General features: G+C 46.3%; 1 protein-coding gene across 1 annotated transcript in view; it reads left to right on the top strand.

The window, feature by feature from the left end:
• LOC144166165 (nitric oxide synthase-like protein) overlaps positions 1-13,375 on the top strand; it is a 527,573-nt gene that overhangs the window by 415,553 nt on the left and 98,645 nt on the right. Inside the window, 3 exon segments of the mRNA XM_077695765.1 lie at positions 7,023-7,165; positions 8,486-8,648; positions 12,895-12,986. Of these exon segments, the coding sequence (XP_077551891.1) occupies positions 7,023-7,165; positions 8,486-8,648; positions 12,895-12,986 (398 nt within the window).

Genomic DNA, 13,375 nt, shown 5'->3' with positions numbered 1-13,375 from the left:
TACGTGCTACAGGGAATCTGGAAAGAAGGACTGATGTAGGATTATCGCGTGGGAGAGATGCTGTATAGAAAGGTGGGGGTTGGGGGGGTGTTGAAGTATGGGCGGTATTCAATAGCGAGGCGCGCATGCAGGCAACCATGTGAATGCGCCGTCACTGGTTACGTCGGGCTCCGCGAGATGGCGGTACTTGTCCGTGTCCGTGCTAAGCGCATGATATGGGTTGGACGTTCCAGCCTCTAGCCAGGCGACCGCAAATTAATGCCTCGACTCAAATGTGAGTGCGATAAATAACAACTCTGTTGGCACCACCGTTGGGAATCGGGTTGAAACGGAGCAGACGACGCACGCCGGTGTTATTTTTGTTCCTCGGCGTGCGGCTGCAGTGGCATAAGCCGCGCCATGTTTATGGCGCTTCGGCCATGTCCGTGGCCATTTCAGCGTTGCCAAATGAAGAAATTGACAGCTAAACTTTTCAATGAATACCGGCTATAGGTAATAAAATATATGAACTCACCCGTTACCACTAAATTCACACGAAACGGGCGAAGATGTCATGTTTTTCTCTTTTAACCGAGACGTACGTTGTTTACTTCATACCATGTGGGAAACTTGGAGTCATTTTTTCTCACTTTTTATCAGCTTCACTGCCGCGATTGATACCTTTAGGCTGTGCTGTCAGTTGGGTTTCTAGCATGTTAACAACGTTGTTGGTTAACTTTAAAAAAGAATATTCAAGATTCGAGGCGCCACCTCACTAGACACTGTTCCTTGTGTCACAAAAGAAGTGTTCGCAGATTTTAACACCGGTGCTCAAATGAAGCGCTAGACTATTCCGCAGTTTGCACGTCATTGAGGAAAAAAAAGAGAAATAAGAAGCAAAAAGTCGAAAGTGAAAGAAATATAGCGTTTTTATTTTTGTCGTGTTAACGACGTCATTGATTAATAAAAAAAACGACATTAAAGATTGGATATCGTGATTTGTTCCCCAATATTATTTTTTTTTTTTGCAAGGGAGGTTAAAGAATGTTTAATGTTCTCGCTCAAATAACGGTCTAGAATATCCTGGAGTTGCCGGTCGTATTTCATTACAAATATATAATTTAACGCAAAAAAAAGATTTTACAAATAAAAGAAAGGAAAGCGACAAGAGAAAATGGGTACGTTGGTATGCCGACGTTTGTCCAGAAAACAGCCGCTTATTATTATTTTTTTTTAGACACATAAAGAGCTTATAGCGGTTACGCTGATGTCTTCTTTACGTGAACGTCCCTATCGTACTATAGACTACAAATTTCCTCCATAGTGTAAACAGTAGACTGAAAGAAGAGCTTTTTATAGGTCTATCAGCCCTCAGAAAGGAGAATTAATGTATCTATCAGCCATTGGTTACAGAGTATTCAAGTTTATGGCCGTCTTCAGTACCCGCCGGGATTAAATTTCGGGATCGACTTTTCCCAACTTTTCCGTGGTCATGACTCACGAGTTAAGCACTTCCTTTACACAAACAGCAGATCGCACGCGGCGATCATTTAGGCATGGTCTGGCCGCACTCAGGTGGATCCTTTGTTTATCTACATAACCGCGTAGCGTGCTGCTTTCTCCTTTAATAAAACGCCGAGGCAGCGGAGGCGCCAATTTCGAAAACGCGATTTTTTAGGGGGGCCAGAGTGTTATTTTGCCGTACTATAACTGCTCCAGGCACGTCCATTTAGGCCGTCTCTCCTTCTTCCCCTCCCCCCCTGTCCTCTATTCGTTTTTCTCCTTCGCAGCGGGTTAAATTTCGAGCATTAAAACCCATATCATGTCGGCGGATTGATCACCTCTAGCTCTTTCTCTCTCACTCCCGATTTCTTTCCGTGGTCCTTAGAACACCGCTCTGGTAACGAGAGCACTTCTGAGTAATGTAGGCTCGTTGAGCTTTACGACGTACCATTGAGCTTTAAGAGCGTATCTCACGTGTCGTGCGGTATTACTGCAGCCTTCCAAGTTTTTTTCTTTGTGTTTTTTTAAGAGTAACTGCTGTCAGGTCCGTAATCGACGGAAAAAGTTTAAAACCTTCCTCTGGAAACGAGAAAACAGTCGAAAAAAAGAAAATGGAGTCTTAATTCCTACTTTCCGGGGATAGACTTGAGGCTGCACAGACGCAAGATACAGGGAGCTGTTAAGCATAGAACGCAGTAAGGCTTATTAGGTTTTGAAGAAAAGGCGCCCATGCTTCGACATAGGCACGCTGGACAGTCGGTTGACTTTGATACACAAGATACGTGTCTTCTTGATTGATTGCTTTTTGTTGCAATATACACAGTGCAAAGCCAAATTTTTGCGAAATCGTACAAATGGTTTTCGGCTGAACCGGATTTTAGGCTAACAATAACCGTCCAAAATAGGTACCTCGGAAGGTATTAAGGTCTGCTGACTTACGGTAACAAAAAAAGGTTGCGCTAGTGTTGTTGTAGGAACGTTTATTGCAGGCGATAAATCAATGAGTAAATCGAATTGAAAGCGAGTTCCACACCTGTAAAATCTGGTGAATTAGCGAAGCTGATTTCGGCACGCTGGCGGCCACCTCCCGCAGAGGCATGGGATGCTCACGACACCACTCGCAGCGGTATGTACGCACTCGAAGGTGACCCGCGGAGGTCCGGTAGTTTATCGGCGCATATAGGGGGGAGGGGGGAGGGGGGGGGGGGGTTGGACATGCGCCGTATGCCCACCGTGCGAGCCGAGATCACCGACTAGACAGATGATGATGATGATGATGATGATGATGATTGCTATTGGTTTCCCCTTTGTAGCGGGGTGATGACATGTCATCTTACCAAAAAGGACTAATATACCTATGTTTTATACGCTTGGTTTAATGCTAGCGCTGCTTAGGGCAGGCGCAAAAAGCTTATTAGGCACAAAATACTTTTTTTTCTTTTACAGGTGGTAACTGTCCTACGCAATATTCCCCTCTGATTTTCGTCCACTAACAATCTAATCTTCTTTTCGTCGCCTCGACAGCCTTGAAATTAACTTCCTCTCTGCTATCCTTAAATCCTAGGGCTTCTGGAAGCCGAATATTCCCTTCAGGTAGATTTGGATGGATACCCTCACATTCTAACACAATGTGCCGCATAGTTTCTGTTTATTTTCCGCAAACCACGCATACCCCATCATTTTGTGAATACTTCCCCACAAAGCTCTTAGTTCGCAAGCGACCTGCTCTAGTCTGAAAAAGCAAAGCACTGCCCTGGGAATTACCATAGAAATTTTCCTTTCTGATGTCCAGTTTCTTAGCCCTGTACATCTCTAACGACGTTTTAGCTTCCATTTTTTCTCTCCATTTATTTGTTTCAATCTGCCTTGCCTCTTTTTTGGTTACCTTGGCTCTTTTGAATTCTCCACTGTTATTTCCGTATTTCATCGTTAGCCTTCTAGTCTTCCTTAATCACTGCGTGTCCACGCTTTTCAAGTATAGGCCCCTAAACACCTTAGCTGCCCACCTTCGTTGATTCATTGCCCTCAACCTCATCTCAAAGCATATTTTACTCTGTGCTTATACGCGCCGTCGAGGCGGTAGCGCCCTCTGTCGGCCCAGCAGGGTACCTCGCCTGGCGTGACGGGCATCAACGGACATTGCGAGCCCCTAAACAGCTTCGCTGTTCAATGTAGTCTTTAATGAACAACAGGTGCTGTTGCTAGGGCACCCGCCTGCTAGAGGGGATCCTCAGCCCTGGATCGCCTGTTTCTGGCCGCTCGGGTCCTTTTCAGCAGGTCAAGCTGGATCGTAGGGTCCTTACTGGCCAACCGCGCCGTCCATTGTTGAATGAATATATTGGGGATGGGTTGCAGACCTGGCATTTGCTCGCACTCCTATACCTGACAGTATAAGGTACCGAGCGATGAATATTAGTTACAGGTGGTTTGATGTTGTGTTGAACAGATGGCATGTAGGAGGGTGCGGTGCGGACAAGTGTTGGCTTGGAGCCTTCGGAGGGTGGTGACTTCATGACTTGTAGTTTGGAAGAGTGAGCGGGGTAAAACTTGCCGTTTAATAAAGCGGGTAAAAGTGATGAAAAAATCTTTCAAACAATCGATTGCAATCAGTGAACAATTTCAAGAAACGAATCAATCAATCAATCAATCAATCAATCAATCAATCAATCAATCAATCAATCAATCAATCAATCAATCAATCAATCAATCAATCAGCCTTTTAAAATCTAAGCAAACAAATGGCTTCAGCTGTCGCCCGAACTTGCGACCTCCATGTAATCGTGTTCATTTCTGTCCTGTGGCGTTTCATTCATACGACGCATAGCAATGGAAGACTCTGACCCAAAAACAATTATTTGTGGGTCAGTGTACCCAGACAGCATAGCAGTTGGTTAATGCCAACTGAGTTAGTCAAGCTTGTCTGGAAGGTGACTCGCTGTGCTACATCACCTAAAACTGCATTCATTGGAAATTAAGTGAAGACCCTCTTCTGTTACGCTTTGTGCACATCGCTGGGTATATACCGTATTTTCGCGATTCTAACTACCCACCGCTTCTAAGCACCCTCCCACACTGTAGGGAAAGAAATTGTCAAAAAAAGTTTGCATGCGAATATGTATACGCACCGCCTTTTCTAAGCAAACATAGCAAGGCGGATTCAAGACCCGTGAAAGAGGACCGACTTGACGTTGTGGCCAAGTCGTTTATCAAGCTTTCAATTACAAACCACTTCAACGGAAAAGAAGACCTGCTGGGGGATAGTGACAGCGGTGGCCCAAACGGCCCAACGGGATGGAATGGTAGTGAGGGTAGCTGAGTATCAGACATATTCAGTGGGTTCCCTGTCTGTACCTATATTTTAAATGTTTGCCAAATAAAACATTATTCCTTTCACCCGTCTCGTCGCTATACGGCTGCAAGAAAACAGTGACGGATGGGTGGGGTAATTTAGGTTTTTCGGTGTCTGAACACTTTGGGCATCGCGAGAGCGGGGGGGGGGGGGTGTCTTAGATTTGAGTGAATACGGTATATCATGGCAACTGCTAGCGCTAGCCTTGTCCTTTCCTTCAAGCTTATTTTCTACCCGCTGACGTTTAACTGCCATTTACGACATCAACTGGATATTGTAGGAAATAGCGAATAACACCGAAATCCTTTCAGAAATGGATTCGCATGACGTCGCCAGAAAAGGCGAAACGAAAACGTCACGACCGGGAAGTAAACAGGACAGCCGAAATCCTGTTTTTTTTTCTCCTGATTACTGTCCTGTCTCTAACACTGACGTTTTTTCTTGCGCTTTTTTCCCACGTTAAATAACGAACCGACTAGCTCAACAGTACGCACTTTGAACTGGCTTCCTGTACGCAAGTTGTTAAGCTTTGGAGGAACTCTTATACTAAAGGTGTTTTTACTGCACTGAGCCTTGTCGGCGTAATGTGACCAGAGAGGAATTATATGAAATGAATGAATGAATGAATGAATGAATGAATGAATGAATGAAAGGCCTTTATTTTGGGAAGGGGTCTGGGGCCCTCGTTTGGTTTAGGGCGAAAGAAGATGGGGAGGCACGTATTACGAATAAAGGCTAGAGGTCATAGAGTTTCTGTTCGTGTTGGTCGCAAGCATGGTTTGACTCTTCACACGGCATTGATTGTCTAGTATCTCAGCCACTGTCCGGAAGGTTCACACAGGCGCAGTCCCACCCACAACACAATTGCAAAAAAAAAAAAATTAAGTGGAGGGGGTGGGGGCGTGTGAGTCGTTCAGCCTCTATACAACTTACAACTTTGTACAGACCGTTCTTGTAGAGATAAGCTCGTTAGCTCGTTTCTCTTTTGAGAATTCGGTAATCGCGTCTAATTAGCTGTAGGCACGCCTCTCGTGACTGTAGGGCTGCCTGAGTGTTGAAAAGTTGTTCTCTGCCAGTTCAGAACGCTCAAAAAGACCTAATTAGGTAACCATAAAAGTGTTTCGTGTACCACCGACTGCTCGTTCCCATCAACTGGGCGCCACATGACCCAGTCAGTGCGCAGTGTGATCATAACCATAATGTGAACGTAATCCTGAAATCGGGACTCTTTTGAAACTGTTAAACGAAAAGATTTAATAACTCGTTTTCAGTTTAATCAAAAAGCAGAGTGTCTTGTTTCTCACCCTTAAAAGACGGCTGGCAGGCAAATATATTTCCGTACGTTTTCTTTTTTTCTCAGAGTACTTTTTGAACAGTAGTGCCGGTTGGGCTCAGAAAACTTGCAGAATCTGTTTGTGATTAGAAACTCCTACTGCATTCGTAGCTAGCTACGAGAAAAGAAGAAACTCTTGACTCAGCAAATTAAGGCAGTCGTTAATGACCGAAGAGGTACCCTTAGTAACGTTTCCAACTCTTCCTAACGATCAATAAGCAGCACTTACGTTAACCTCCACACGCGGAACCTCCTCCTTCACGCCGTCATAACGCGGCAAGGCTCAAAGCAGGCAGCGTCGGATATGAAGCAAGTGCGGGGCCAAACAAATGACCTACAACGGAGGCCAAACAAACCCACCCGAGCACCGCAGACAGCCACCAGCGCTCAAAGGAGGAGGACGCCCTTCACCGCGATCCAAATCTGGCCGGCCATTTATCAAGGGCCCGACGTTCACCCTACCAGGTCCCATTTAGCCGTGCACAGTGGCACAGCGGGCTGTCCTTTGTTGTCGTCCGCATCGCATGCGTGACGATGCGTGTCAGTGCGGCCGCCTGCCGCAACAGAAGAAAACATACTGCGAGAACGAACACGCGCTACCGAAGAAAACCAAGATGGGAAGCTTGTGAGGCAGAATAAATGGCTTGGCAGAGAGGATGTCACCGGCGACAGAGTGCATCCACCGGATGTCTTCCTCTTTTCCCGCTCCATGTCTTCCCGACTGCATTGTGGGGCATCAGCGGGGGAAGTTGGGGGAGACACGTACTGCGGGTGCTTACGGGAATGTAGTCGCTCTCTCGCTGTTTGTGTGTTCTCTCTCCCTAATTTTGTCTTTCTTTTCCTCTTTTTCTTCCTCAGCCCCTTCCGTGCACGAGTACGATCTGCCAGGGTTCGCTGATGTGCGGCCCGCTTCGACGGAACGGCAAGGAACCCCGGCCCAAGGAGGAAGTTTTGCTGCACGCGAGGGAGTTCCTGGACCAGTTCTACACCAGCATCAAGAGGTACGCGGCGACCTTGGACTGCCACTTTGTTTGTACTCCCCTGCTATTTGCGCCTTCGTTCGGCGCGCGAGGAAATAAAGGGAGGGCAGAGAAGGGTAGTTTTACTGGCGACGCTCGATAGGCTCTCGACTAGTCAAAGCGGAAAGGAGAAAAGGAAAAGGGGACACTTAAAAAGGAAGTCGTATTTAGGATCTCGTAGTACGCGCTTACTAGGACTTCTCGACACGACAACAGTTCACAGGTAGCAACCGTTTAGCACGCTACGCGTTTTATTGAACCTTATACGAATGCAAGTAACCTGCTTGGCAACTTACTAATGATTCATTTAATGCCATTGTGCGTGCGTTGTTGTAGGTGTGTTTCGTCGGCAAGCGAAAATGTGGGAAAAATTGGTCTTGTTTGGGCATCATTGCGCAGCATTTGGTTCCATCATTAGGAAGGCATCATTACGCAGAATCAATAAAAACAGCAGGTGTGGAATATCAGTACCAATATCAATATCAATAGCAGTAGCAATAGCAGGCGTTCAATATCAATAAATTACCCCACGTCTTTAGTACGTCCCACCCTTGCAACAGCGGGCTCCCCTTGATGTTTTCTTTTGGGTATTCCTTTTATACACCTGCAGAAATATTTCTTTACTTGCGCAACCGCGAATGTTCAGATAAAACTAACATGGCGCTAATTTTGCTGCTCATTTTCTCAACTCGCGTCTATGTAAGCAGTGGCGGGTCTCGCAGCAAAGAAATAACTGCCACCGCGTAAGAGCAGCTAACTCGCAAATTCAGGGTTTCATTTACGTTGTACTTGTGGTGGCAAGGTCAGACGTCCCCAGATATATTCCTTTCTATTGAAAGACATGTCAGAGTAGACCGAGATCTTCAGAGTAGCAAGTAGACGGCTCAAAAATCACCATAATTTGATTAGGACGGGTCTTCGTCTGCCATATTAACCGCATACAAAGGTGTTTCAGCAATAAATGTTCATGAAATACGTTTGTAGAGTCACGCCAAAACTCAAGACTACGGCAACAATCGGCCGATTCTCGGAAAACTGTTTGAGTTGCAGTGTGAGGAGACCGCGCCGCTCCAGCCCTTCCAAATGTCATGGTAATCACAAAACCATAGTCGCTGTCATCAACAAATGACCTCAACAATAAATACCTGTACGTTGTCTAATTATGTGCGGGGAATCTATTTTAAAGAGCTTTGCTGATCATCCACCTTCAGAGAGTGGAATGGCTTCCAATTTCTCGACAGACGCGTTCCTGCAGTGACACCGCAGGCACTCACTTTGTCGCCGCCCCTGTTCATCGTGCAGGTTCCACTCGAAAGCGCACGAGAAGCGCTGGTCCGAGGTGGAGCGGCAGGTGCAGGCTCGCGGCACCTACGACCTGACCGAGACGGAGCTCGTGTTCGGCGCCAAGCTCGCCTGGAGGAACTCGGCGAGGTGCATCGGCAGGATACAATGGTCCAAGCTGCAGGTATGCCACCTGCGGGAAGTTTTTCCCGCACAGGGGCGGGGTAAACGCACTAAGCAATCCATGACTGTGTGCGCGTTGACGCTTCTTACCCGGTAATTGTTATATTAAACGTCATCATGGCAGCGGAGTGTGATAAAGTTATTGTAGCTTTATCTGCACTCTGCGTGAGATATGGTACAACGCTTTCATAATAAAACGGATAGTTTTTGCTATAGTAAGGAGGTTTCTGGACCCTTTTATGTGGGGCTGACTCACAAGAACTTCACGATTTTGCAGGCGGTGCTAAAACAGATACTGCTTATATAAATTACCCGTCATAGCAATAAAAGAAAACGACAATTTCCGCAATGATTTAAACACTTAGCGGTTTTCTAACACCATTGCAGCTGGAAGTACCTGTCACTAAACAGTACAATACAGCTAAGAGCAAATTGCTTTTAGGTGCATTTAGGGGGGGAATCCCCTTAGGGGCTCGGGCTGTCGGTGTCTCCTGTCGTCATCGCCGTTTCATGTAGTAACGGTACTAAAACACCAGCAAAGTCGTTTTCCAACGCCTTGCTCTAGAACGTGTCATCTGCGTGGGCAAAAACGCATACTAAAAGAACATACCGGGACACTCGTTTTCGCCTCGCGCTAGAACGCTTCGTGCTTCAAAGAGACGAAACTTTTACAGCAAAACTGTATACCTCTAGCCCCCCAACGGTTTCATCTCCCGTGGAAAAAACGCCAAGGCGCCAAGAATACACTTATACACTTCATGTTTCGCCCCTCCCCAGGTTCCACGTTAGAGCATATGGCTCGTTTTTTTGTTTATTCTATTTAACGCTTATCAACTCGCGGAAGAAGTCCTGATCTACTGTCAGTTACTCTGCACGTACACATGGTTTGTAAAGAGTAGTACCAGGGGATGGTTCGCGTTCGCCGCAGCCGGATACCCCTTACTTCGTTCTCAAAAAGTGAGATAAACAGACAGAGAATAAAGAGATATTTCTATTGATAACAAGTACCGCAAGCGTTTGAGCTTTTTCCAACTTTCGGAAAGAAAGTTGTGTGAAAGGCCGTAAAATTGTCGGGGAAATTCTGTTAAACGTGCGCTTATGTAAGTACTCATTTCGCGCCCCTGGTCTATACAGGGGCGGGTGGAATGAACTGATTATCGTAATCATTGCAATTATAAAACTCTCTTCAGTTATGTTTTCTTTCGATTGGGACAGCTGGAGTTCTTAGGTTTTCTGGTAAAGGACTGCCCCAAATGTAGTACCTGTATTCAGTCTTCACCGCATCAAGACTCTTAATGCCGTGGAGCAGCCTGTACAGGCAAACGCGTTTACCTGTAATTTTGTCTCCATTTTCACTGCTCACCGCAGCATGACCGTAGTGGCGGTAGTGTACGCTTTAAAGAAAAATTTTGGGTTGCCTTTTACTAGTGATTTTGTCCCTGACTTCAGTCTTCACCACATCACGACTGCACTCGCGGTAGAACAGTGTTTAAACGGACCCTTAAACACTTTTTTGAACTCTTTTTAAAGGCTAACTGCCCTCAAAATTTCGACCTCTTCAAAATCCTATTTTCGCATAGTCTGCTTAAAAAGAAAGCAACATTCAAAATACAACAGCTGAAATACGCAGGCGGTCAGCAAAAATTGGCGATTTTGAAACCGAAACCGAGAAGAGCGCGGCCGTTGGAGTGACGCTGCAGCCGTCCAGCGAGCGGCCGGGTGGTCTTCAGCTCGGGGGAAAATCTGCGCGCAAGCTGTACGCGTGCACGGGGCAGCACATGGGTGAAGCGTGCGCAACAGAGCTCGATCGGTTCTCTAGATGCGTGGCTGGCCAGAGGAAGAAGCCCCCATCGGCTGGAACGTCAGAGGCGCGTCATGGCTGTTTACGCTATCCGCAGGCCGGCGTGGTCTGCGACGGACCTTTATTAAACGCTTCAGACTGATTAACGAGGCGTGTCACGGGGCTACCAGTCATGTCCCAGCTGATTTGGGGGTACTTACTACAGATTAAAAATAAATTTTGTCGAGGTTAAATTTGAGCGCAGTTGGCCTTCAAATGCTTGCAGAACACAGTCACCCAACACCCCCAGTACTTAGATTAGCAGGTGGCAAAGAACCTCAGTAAAAATTACCGTTCTATGCCCATCAGATAACTTGTAAACTCTCTCAAAAGATTTTTCTGTCTTTCCTGGTCTTGACGGTCTTCGACTGCTCGAAATACGTCACTAAGGTCATGTAGCGGCTGTTCGCCGGTTTTCCTTCAGTTGCAGCAATGAAAGCTTTTCGATAGCAGCTTTAAAAATAAAGCCACAAAAATAAAGCAGAAACGGAAGGCGTATCTGGTGGTACGACGAAATCACGCAATGCCACTCCGCGCTGGCGATAACTGTAGCTTTACTAGTGATTCCAGATGCGAAGGAAAGAGTGAAAGGGGTTTTCGAAATTGTTAAAAGGTCCCTTTAAAGGCAAAGCTTGAGTAATAGACAGCCTGTTTGGAACAGACGGAGGCGGTGACAGACAACATCTAAGCGCTGATGCTGATGTTTACTGATGTTTGCTGAATATACTGATGTTAGATACCGGTAAAGGACGGACCCGTCTTTCTTGCTGGAGGAAACGTTCCCGAAGCTGCGTTGCACAGCCTCTTTGGCTGTCTATGCTGGCTGGTGCTTACCTAAATTTAACTTTAATTTTCGATTTAGAGCTATACCTCTTAATCTGATCGAAATAGCGCACAGTAGGAATGATGCCCTTGCGAAATGTTATTCCCATAACCACCTTTAAAATTAAGCATCATAACCATTCCAAATCAACAGTAACCAACGATCACCCAGGGGCAGAACCCCGCGACCCCGCTAATATCGTATTAACCTCGTCAGACGACACTAATTCTATATGATTCCGCGACTTTGAAAACTGTAGAAATATTTCTCGCAATTGATATCTATACTCTCGGGCTGAGTATACTCCTAGGGAGACAGCAAAACCGTATAAACATTTAGAAAATGGCAAATATGCTATTCCTATGCAGTTGCTTTTGCTTACCCGTCACCATTGGTACTCCTTTGAATAAGCGTGTATGAATGACTCTGAAACATCAGCTGATACGGATGTGCAAGTAAGCTATTTTTGTCTTTCACACCTGCTTTGCCCACACAGCCGGGGACGCATATAAGCAGCTTTGTAAAATCTACAACCCCAGTTAACTGTAAAAATACGGTTTGCAGGTGACAATGTGAACCTGAGCGGGTACACCACAAGTTCGGAATTTTTACGCCTATACACACCGCATTCACTGCCAGCAGTGGTAATCTAGCAGCGTTGGTACCTTGCCTGCATTTTGGTACACAACGCAGTAATGCGATGAACTATTCGCAGAGCAGTGAAGCGCCTCAGGAAACGTCGAAAAATGTGGTTGTCATTTTTTCTTGTACAAAACAGCGAGCTTTCATAGTGCGAAGTTTTCAATCCTGCGTTACTGGACGGCGTGTACGTTTTACGCGTTATTTTTCAAGGCAGTTGCATGTACTTGACGTCTGTATTAGCTGACAGTTCGCCTTGTGCGTGACTGGAAGCAGTTATTGCAGAATTCAGCGAATATACCACGCATGCGTATACTCAACCGTACGCCTACATTGTTCCTTTTATGATAGACGGGTCGGGCGGAGAGTAGCGACGTGCCACGTGTTCAATTTTTCTTCCAAGGGCCCGATGGTCTTTCTCCACGCGAAAGTTTACCGCTTTTTCGGCCTTGCTGTCTGCGATCCGTCGAGTAAACATCATTGCTGGTCTACGGTGGAGAACGTTGTAGCCGCAGCTACATGACGTCTGACGAAAGAGGGAGTTGACGAAGGATAGAGGGGCGGAAGACCGTTAATCAAATGAGCGAAATGATTCAGGTTCTTCCCCGCGATCGGGATCAGCGTGCCCTCTCTGACCGACACGATGCCGCTATTGACGTAGGCTGTACTGTTATTACGATTGAAGCTATTTATAGCCACCGAAAATTGCATCTCCACTGGCCAAAGCAGTAGTGCGCCGAACTACTCGACGCCAACCGTGCAAATACATTTCGCGGTTTTATATTCTTTTCAATACCCTAAAAGCTAGCGCGCCACGTTCTGACCTCGTTGTCGACAAGTTGAGTCTTTAAAACGTGTTTATTTGCCCCTTCAATAAGCGCCGTCCACTTTCTGCGAACAGCGCACGGTCGGGCTCAGAAGATGCGGGATGCCGTCTTGTTGCAGGTCTTCGACGCGCGGCACTGCTACACGGCGAGGGACATGTACGAGGCCATCTGCGCTCACCTCAAGTACAGCACGAACAAAGGAAACATCAGGTAAGCAGGCGCCTTCACCTGTCCTTGCTTGCTTATTGACCTGCTGAGTCTGTCGACCTTTAAAATGTAAAGCACGCCACCCTGCGTAGCTGCGGAACGAATACAAAAGCTCCGAGGTGTTATAAACGTCCACGCTTTACGAGATCTCATGGTGGACGGCTGCTTCGCGATGGAAAAGGAAACTGGGTCAAATCAAATCAATTCAATTCAAATCAAATCAAATCAAATCAAATCAAATCAAATCAAATCAAATCAAATCAAATCAAATCAGTTTATTTTCTGCAAGTGAATGGTTCCTCGGCTAAAAGCCATATTTGCAGCTTCACAAACCCCAAGGAACCGGTACACCAGGCAACGATATGCAATCGGTTTGCGTGTTACACAAGAAC

The sequence above is a fragment of the Haemaphysalis longicornis genome, unplaced genomic scaffold (genome assembly GCF_048455015.1).
Source record: "Haemaphysalis longicornis isolate Haplotype H1 unplaced genomic scaffold, Haemaphysalis longicornis Haplotype H1 scaffold_16, whole genome shotgun sequence".
In the NCBI taxonomy this organism is placed as follows: Eukaryota; Metazoa; Arthropoda; class Arachnida; order Ixodida; family Ixodidae; genus Haemaphysalis; species Haemaphysalis longicornis.
The sequence above is the reverse complement of the archived record's forward strand: the minus strand, read 5'-3'. Positions and strand labels throughout refer to the sequence as shown.